At 44.7% G+C, this 9,508-nt stretch overlaps 1 protein-coding gene across 2 annotated transcripts in view; it reads right to left on the bottom strand.

Annotated features, from left to right (window-relative positions):
• Nucleotides 1-1,554: 1,554 nt before the first annotated feature.
• The window catches only part of gpc5c (glypican 5c), a 108,408-nt gene continuing 100,454 nt past the window's right edge, over nucleotides 1,555-9,508 (bottom strand). For both annotated transcript variants that reach the window (XM_030364132.1, XM_030364133.1), the window contains one exon: nucleotides 1,555-4,258. In XM_030364132.1, the coding sequence (XP_030219992.1) occupies nucleotides 4,059-4,258 (200 nt within the window). In that variant the 3' untranslated portion in view covers nucleotides 1,555-4,058. The remainder of the gene's footprint in view (nucleotides 4,259-9,508) is intronic.

Below are 9,508 nucleotides of genomic sequence, written 5' to 3'. Positions count from 1 at the left end.
GCTCTATAACCTCTACCCCTCCTTCACTTCATTCCTCTCCTCCCTCTACCCCTTCACCTCATTTATCTCTCCCTTTTCCTCCTCTCTCTACCCCCTAACGCTAACCCATTTATTATTTTTTCTTTTCTTTCTCTAACCGCTCTCTCTCTCACTGTCTCTCTCTCTCTCTCTCTCTCTCTCTCTCTCTCTCTCTCTCTCTCTCTCTCTCTCTCTCCCTCTCCCTCTCTCTCTCTCTCTCTCTCTCTCTCTCTCTCTCTCTCTCTCTCTCTCTCTCTCTCTCTCTCTCCCTCTCCCTCTCTCTCTCTCTCTCTCTCCCTCCCTCCCTCCCTCGCTCGCTCTCTCTCTCTATTCCTCTTCCTCTATTCGTGGCAGAGCCAGTCTTGGCTGCATCGTCAGACCCGATGATATGTTTAGCGAGACGAGAGGCTTCCTGGATACAAATAGAGAGGGCCTGAGTGTGGAGGCTTGCCCTCTTTAACCCCCCCCCCCCCCCCCCCCCCCCCCCCCCCCCCCCCCCCCCCCACGTGCACACATACACACGCACACACATCCCTACTAGCCTCCTGTGGTTCAGCGGTCTGGATCACATCAGTTTGTTTTTAGGGGCAGTGAGGACGAGAAACAGTGGATTGAAGGAGCCAAATCGATAGTCCTTTGTTTAAATCATAAAGTAATCATAATCATTTTGTTTAAGTCTTTCTCTGATGGTTGAAAAATATAACAGAGGAACTTACAAACAATGACCCAGGCTTTTTGACAAGCAAACAAATAACAAACCCAGCTTAATAAGAAATGTGATGATAACAAATGATCCCTGTTTTGCTGAGAGGCAGAGAAGGTTTTATCGGTTTTTTTAACGCAACGCTAAATCTTTTATCGGTTCCGATATCCACAATGTTTTGACTGGCTGTGGGAGAGCAGCCCATGATGGCGTAGAGAGGAAATGCCAACGTGCAAGGTGAGTTCAGCAGGGTAATACGCCTGATTAATTGCAGTCTGTGTTTCTCTCTAGCTTTTTATATTTTTTTATCAACCAAGGACCATTAAATGAAAATGTCTGTTTCTATATTTTATGGGACGATGATCCAGTCAGTTAAGGTGAAAAACAAAGTTTGTCGTTATACACCGCAAGATTGATGTTTCGAGATAGATGCCATATTTTTCGTTCATATTCTTCGTACTAGTTTTAGATGGAGTACTTATGACTTGACCGTCAAAACCAGCTCGGATACTCAGTCTGTGTTTTCATTACTCGTGGCTGTTTTCTTTTACTCCTAGCCAAACAGGTTTGCTCCCGAATGTCCACACCCTACCTTTACATTGTATGTACCACATTTACCTTGTTGTTCTTGTACCTGAATGCAGATGCCTCACCTCTACCTGATTCTTATCTGAAACCACTGTCAATCAAGATTGCTAAAAGATAGATATGAATGGCAGATAATAAATAAGAATGGTAGTATTAGAATTTCTCTTCACAAACCAATCTATATCCACATGATAACATATAATGTTTACAGTACGTGAAAAAGAACAGAGTTCTGACGATGAACAGGAAGTGAAGGACAGCATGTTTAATTATAGATCTCTGCTCCATGGCGCCATACAAAAATAAGAATAAATGGGCGGGAAAAAAATACACAAAACAAACATTAAGTCACTTTAGATATATACATTTATACACATGCTACTGCATAGGATTGTAAATCATATGTGCGTGTGCGGTTGAGACCAATCGGGGAAAAAAACACACACACACACACACACACACACACAAAAGGACAGTACAGCGAAAAAGATTTGACAGTTTGTGGATCAAGTGTGATCTGCGTTTACAATGCAACATTAAGTACTCAACCGTTCAGTTTTTTACCTTTTTTATATCAATCCCATAGGATTAAAGAGAGCAAGCAGCCCTCCCCTCAGCCGCCGGTGATAGCAGGAAACAAGTCACTTTATAGCTGGAGTTAAAAGCAGTTTAATCATCATCCTGCAGACCATTAAAACAGGCTGCGTTACGCCACTGTGGAGAACCACATGTGGAGCGTTTGTCCGTCAGGGGGAGAAATAGAACGTCAATGAAAAGACATTCTCCTTTACAACCTTCTTCAAACCCCTTATAGGTTGCACAGGGACCATTCTCTGTCTGTGTACGTTTTTACATTTGTTTTTTATTCCTTCTTTTCTTTTGCGGTGAATCTGGGCCTGCATTCATCATCCTATTCCAGTCTAACATCCACACCTTGTTGCAGTTGGGCCAGAGCTGCCTGCTGCTGTACACACACACAGGGAGTGAGAAGACATACAGCCATTGTTGAAGTCTCACTACTTTCTAACTGCGTGCTTGCAGAACCAATGTTTGAGACAGAGAAAATTATTCGATGGGGCTGTTTTGCTTTTCTCTTGTTCGCAGGAGAATTGTCATTAATCATCCGCTGTATTGTGGAAGGAAGGACGCCTTTTTGTGTTTGTATTATGATATATAGATTTGGTTTGTTTTGAAATTAGTTTTTGTGCAAAGACAACGCTGGGCTAATGTGTGTTTTGTTTTCCCCACTGTGTCTTCTGAAAGGAGACACGATCCAACACGTTGTCCTGTGAAGACTGATGATCCTTCAGCTCCTCGCTGCTGTTTTACCGCCATAATGTCCTCATTCGTTCTGTCTCATTCAAAGAAAGATACCCACTGTTTTAATATCATTTCAAAAAGTGATGGATATGCATTAATGTGCAGCATGCAACTGGGTGGACAACAGATTGGTTAGTCGACTGAACTCAAAGGCGGTTCCACTGTGAAAAAAAAGAAAACCGGGAAAACAATGTTGTTGATGTCCATTTATATGCCGTTTCACGTTTGTTATACAAAATAGACCTTTTAAAGAGTTTCCTTTTTTCCCAATGTGTTTGATAGAGTGGACAAGAACAGTTCATTCAACGCTGATAGAAGAAACACATCGGTTTCGCCGCTAAAGAGCTTTTTTGTTGGGTTAAGTTAGACTGGGGAACTAATCATTCATCGCCTATATACAATAACATACTATACACACCTAATCTACTACAGTCGTGCTCGCCCCCTTATTCTCCACATAACATAAGGTGATAGACTAATTACATTGTAAGCTCCCCCTGAAGAGGCCCCACAATCAAATCAAAGCATATAAATCTGCTATCCCTGGACCCGGGCAGCTGGACCTTAACTATCAATCTATCATGCATTCCGGCTTCCTCGGTAGGGAGAGGAGAAGGGAGTCGACAGTTCTATGCGTTGGACTCACGTTGTCTGCCAGGCAAACTCAGGCCACCGCCAGATTTGAGCCAAACAAGGGTTCGTATAAAAAACCAAGCGCAAGAAAAAGAAGACAGATGTTTCGGTACATAATATTGTGCTATGTATTTGTGTGGGACTGCATGGCTGTGTGTGTTGAAGCAAACTCTAAAGATGCAGTTCTGGTCTGTGAGGCATCCGGGGGGGCGCGCACGCACTCACACACCGCACACAAATGTGCGTGTTTATGTGTGTTTGAATATTGTAAGCAGAAAGCGGTATGGGCACTGCTGTGCGTCTCCGCACACACACACAAACACACACACACACACACACACACACACACACACACACACACACACACACACACACACACACACACACACACACACACACACACACCACACACACAGACACACAAACACACACACATACGGGCACGCAGGCAGGCGCGGTGGGCAGAACACACGCAGCAGCCCAGAGAAAGCAGCAGGCCAGGAAACAATCTGTGTAAATGAGTGCGCGTGGGAGTAACTTGTGCAAACACGCACACTTGATGATGCAGGGATGATGCTAGCCCCTGCCCACAGGCTAAGGCTAAGTCATTGTTATCCTTCTTTGCTGCACATAAAGTCCCATCCATCTTCACTCCTCCAATCCCACGCCAATCTTCCCATCCCTACTGGTTAATGGCACGCAGCTATGATGCATGAGTGTGTGTGTGTGTGCGTGTATGTCTGCGTGTCTGCGCGTGTGTGTTTATGTGTGTGTCTGTGCGTGCGTGTGTGTGAGATCAGAAGAAGTTCCACTGCAGTCCCAGTATAGTGAGGAGGAGGAGCAGGGCGAGGCTCCACGGTCCACCCGAGCTGGAAGGCGCGGACGCCCCCCCTCTGACCCGCACCACAGGGGGCTTCTGGGGTCTCCCCTTGGGCACCCCCGCAGCCGCAGACTGCCTCACGGTGGGCCTCCCGGTGCTGGACACCTCCGGGTGGGCTGGAAGAGAGCAGGGGAGAGAGCATTGTTGAGACCCCAGATAGAGAGAACCAGAGAGAGAGAACCAGAGAGAGAGAGAGAACCAGAGAGAGAGAGAGAGAGAGAGAGAGAGAGAGAGAGAGAGAGAGAGAGAGAGAGACAGAGAGAGAGAGAGAGAGAGAGAGAGAGAGGGAAAATCATGAAGTAAGAGATATTCAGAGACCCAAGAAGAGAGGGAACCACGGAAATCAGAAAAATACACAGAAAGAGAGAAAGAGCGAGAGAGAGAGAGAGAGAGAGAGAGAGAGAGAGAGAGAGAGAGCGAGAGAGAGGAAGTTTGAAATACTGCAGCCAGTCATGTGGGGAATGCTACCCAAATGAAAAGCTCTCAGCATCGAACAATGCTGAATCAAAACATTATCTAAATACATTCCACTCCATACAACACAGTTCAGTTCAACATTTACAAAAGCGGACAAAAACGCAGCAATGACATCTCCGCCTAGGCATGTAATTAGCTGATTTCATACAACAAAGCGTTGATAACACAGTTGTGTCCTTTTCCTATTGACAGGCACCAGCTGCATCTTCACCTTTGGCTGTTACACACACTCACATTTCGCAACAGAAAACATTGGGTAACTTGTCATTTTCTGAGTCTTTATGGGAAATGCACTGCATGCTAAGTTCCATGCTGTCTCCCTGCCGGACCGGGCACCCACTCGCTCTCACATTCTGTTTTATCACACTGCTTCCCACACCAAGTCTGTGCTGCCGCACACTCTTCTATTCAGCCCCAGGAAATAGAAAGTCCACTAAAAATAAATCAACTTTCAAACTTTTATATATATATACACGTCGTCCTTTGAAAATACCACTTGGCTGATATTGAAGCAAGCACAAATATTTAATACCAGAGATTCTGATCTTGGGCCAAGAGTGAAGGATGAATTGGATAAACACAGCACACAACACGTGCAAACACACATAGGCGGACACACACACGTTTGCACTGATACAGGGTTGCATGATGATGAAGAGCTGACTAGCTGTCTAATCACCAGGGGCGCGTGATGGACAGTCTTCCTCAGCCAATCAGAGATAAATCAAACTAAAGGGTGGGCGGGGGCCAAACTGAACGCCCACGAGACACTCCATCATAGAGACCAGTCATGCAAACACACACTCCTACACAGATATGCACAGACTCACACACTCAAAAGAACACAAAAGTACACACACACACACACACACACATGCAAACACACAGACAGGCACACACACACACACACACACACACACACACACACACACACACACACACACACACACACACACACACACACACACAGACACAGACACAGACACAGACAGACAGACAGACAGACAGACAGACAGACAGACAGACAGACAGACAGACAGACACACACACACCAACCCACACAATTGGTGTTGCTGACACCGTTGAAATCTCAGCCATCTAAAAGGCATCTCTCATCGCTCGCCTGGCCGTGTCTCTCCTCTGCCTTCCTCCAACGACTTCCTCCTGGCGCTCCTATCCTCACATGCACTCATACAACGCCTCTTCTGCCTCTCCTCTCCCTTCTCCCCCAACAGTCATCCTCCTCCGTTCCCCCGTCCTCACGTACACTCTTGGCCCACTTCCCTCTCTCGTTGTATTCGTCCTCATTAGTTTGGTCTCCAATGGGTCTTTGCCAGTCTGGCGATGGGGCTTTGCTATATGCCTCTTAAACCTGCGAAAGAAAGGCTTGCTCTGCTCTCCTCCCTACTCCTCTATCCCCTCTCCTTCCCGCTTGGGAGAAGGAGAGGGGAGCCAAGGCGATGAGTCCCCCCCCTCCTCTCTGCTCATCACTCCCTCTCTTAGGAGTGGGGATTCCAGGAAAGTCCCGATCGGCGGTGGTGGGTAGTAACGCGTTACAAGTAAAACAAATATACTTGTAAAAAGTAAAAAAGTAAATTCTTCGGGTAATGAGAACTTTTCAGATTCCTTTTTTAAAGGACACACATTCACATTCCTTTTTTTTTTCCTTTCTGCTATTATACTACTTTCCTGGTCTTAATTTCTTATTAATGACTCCTATAGAGCAACCTGACACGAATCAAAGCACAAAAAACGATGTCGATTTTCGGGAACCTCTTCCTCTCATCCGGGCGCTTTCAACATTCTCTGTCAGCACTCGGTTTCGTCCTTCTCCGCCCCCTCGCCCCCCCCTGCCAACCCCACTCCGTTGTGATTGGTTACCTTCCGGAAGAGCATGATGCAGCATGACCATACATGGAAAATCCGGATTGTTCTACGTAGAAAAATCCCGGAAAAAAGTGAATGGCACCGGCGTCCCTAGTGTTCAGCGCTCTGCACAGCCACCCCAGACGCTCAGCAGGGAACACGTCTAAATGCATGTACGACATTATTTGGCACTTTAGTATGGTTAAACATGACCATAAATCGATGTTTATAGGTCATAAAAGTCTAAAAAGCGTAATAGGTGCTCTTTAAGTCTGTAATTTTACTCTTACTCAAGTAAATATTGGATTTGGAATTCTACTCTTTATTCAATTACATATTCCATTGTGACTTCATTAAAATTAGTATTTTGATAAAGTCATTATCTTCGTTCGTATACACGTTAGCGACGCGTCCTCCATGGGTTGCAACTCCATAGCTGAGGAGACTAGTCCACCGTTACGTTGGGACTGAGGACTAGGAACGCATGGATGCAGATGCGCAGGAAGATATCTTCGCCAGGGGGTGCGGGGTTACGGTACACGTAGAGTTTATATAATTCTAAAGTTACTATGTTACACTGTATTCTGCAGACCACTCAGGAACTTGTTTGTCATTGTTATGTCTGGCTCTGTGAGTTTGCGTGCATGCTAGGCTGGATCGTAATCACGTCAAGACAAATCTGATAGGCCAATCAGCTAACCAAGCCAGTCTCTTTTGTGTTTAATTGGTTGTTTTCCTACAAAGCTCTTGCCTTTTGTCATATGCAGCACTGAGCTGAAATTAATTAATATTTTTAGTGTAAATTTTTTTGAAATGAAATTACATTTTTTGTTGTACATATTGTTGTAGGCCTATGTATGTTGAATGAACAATACACACAATGAAGCAACTTGTGAAGAAATGTTTTAAGAGTGCATCTCTTTCTCTCCCTCACTAACTCATGCACTCAAACCCGTTGAGGGCCCTACCTTGCATCCGGCGCAATTGACTTTCTACACTGACGCATGTGTCGTTGCTAGTTTGCAACTCGCGCATTCTTTTCCCTCCACCGCCAAGAAACGATGTTTGGTAATGTATTGCGCATATCATTAAATAGAACCACAGTTACCGCATATCATATGTGTGTTAAGTCTTCTTTGCCGAAATTCATTTGAGGACTGTTTCTAAAGTTGTGGAAGAAAACGCTATTCTCTGTGTGAATTAGGCCATATTATTTGGCCATAAGCTGAGCCATTTGAAGTTTGAAATTCATGTGGCCATGCATCTGTCTCATCGGAGACTGCAAACGCGCTGTCAAAATATAAACTTGTCAGATTCAAATGCGCTCATGGCTCTTAAAGGGGATGGGAGATGGCACTCTCATTGGTTTATTGCACGTTACGCCCAAACCACACCAACGGGTAATTAGGCTACTTCAGACCAACCCTTTTTAGATTTGCGCTGGGCGCAAGAGTCATTTATGCGCCGGTAAAATAGAAACATCGCCATAGAACCGCCCACAAAGCTACTTGCGTTTCAGACCGTTAAAATAGATCCCTATGTATTTTTCACTGATCCAAGCACTCCAATACAAAAATGGAAAGTAACTTGTAATTTGAGTAACTTTATAACAAAGTACTTTTTTACTCTTACTCAAGTGGGTTCTTCAATTGGAATATTTACTTTTACTGTGGATAGTGGATTTTGACGGAAGTAATTTTACTTTTACTTGAGTATAGATTTCCAGTACTCTACCCACCACTGCCAATCGTTGCGTCAGAAATGGGGACTGGTGAAAACAGACAGAGCTGAGTGAAAAGGGAGGGAGATATGAGAAACACAAAGAGGGACGGAAATACAGAGGCAACGGAGACAAACGGAGAGACGGAGAGAAACAAAAGGTGGTAGACAAAGAAAGAGAGACACAGAGTGTGAAGGGAACAAACGACGAGGAGAGAGAAATCAGCGAGAGAGGGAAAGGAAGAAAAAAGGGAGAGAGATAGAGAAAACCGAGAGAGAGAGAGAAATTCTATTAAAAAAAACGCCTCTTAACAGAAGACCAGCAATCAGTGGAAGGGCCCTGACACACTGTGTAAAGCCTAATGACAAACCCTGTGTTTAAGCCGTCACTTTCGCATTCAAGGGCCAACTTTGATTCAATAACCAGACAACCCTTGTCTGGCTTATTGTATAGTGCGTGTGAGTGTGTGTGTGTGTGTGTGTGTGTGTATGCGCACATGTGTCCGTGTGTGTGGGCATGTGTATGTGTGTGCGCGTGTGTGTGACCCACATAAGGTTGTATATGTGTGGATCTCAGGCACAAGGAAGCTGAATGCTCTCTCTTGTGTTGTTCAGGCAGGTGATGTTTGCCACCTTGTAAATCACACAGGAATAACCTTCACTGGGTTTTCAGCTACTCACTGTAACTCTTTTTGCACAACTCCGAGGATAGGGTATTTACTCTTGTTTTCAAGTGTTCAAATTGAAAGGCAGAAATAGGGTGTTTGTGTGTGTTTGCATGTATGTGAATGTATTTATGAATAAGCTAATTAACTTATGTATTAATTAATGAATGTAGCCTAAGTGTGTCCAGTTTTTGTGTGTTAACTGTGTGTGTGCGATCGTGGTTGTCTTGCCTGTGCGAGCATGAGTTTGTGCGTGTGTGCCGGTGCTTGTGCTGAACAAGGCAGAGATCTCAAGAGAGAAAAGCGTTTTTCGCTTATTGTTCCCGTTCTTTAGAAACAATAGACAAAAGGAATCATTCAGCCCCAATCAAACTGCCTGCATTGTTTCAACGAGAAAAGGGCTGCATCTCATTATGACAATGCCGGAAAAAAACACTTGATTTTCATCGCCAAAGACTAATGCCATTCATTAGTACACAACGCTAATGGAATTCTGCTAATGCTCGGCCATGGCCATGACTACTATGGACTCATTCAAAGAACCCCACCTTTTCCCAAGGTTAGGTGACGTCCGCCGATTAGTGATCCTTTTCATTTAAATACAAATGTGGGGTACAATCGACCATTAAGTCATCGATA

The sequence above is a fragment of the Gadus morhua genome, chromosome 8 (assembly GCF_902167405.1).
Source record: "Gadus morhua chromosome 8, gadMor3.0, whole genome shotgun sequence".
Classification (NCBI taxonomy): domain Eukaryota; kingdom Metazoa; phylum Chordata; class Actinopteri; order Gadiformes; family Gadidae; genus Gadus; species Gadus morhua.
The sequence above is the reverse complement of the archived record's forward strand: the minus strand, read 5'-3'. Positions and strand labels throughout refer to the sequence as shown.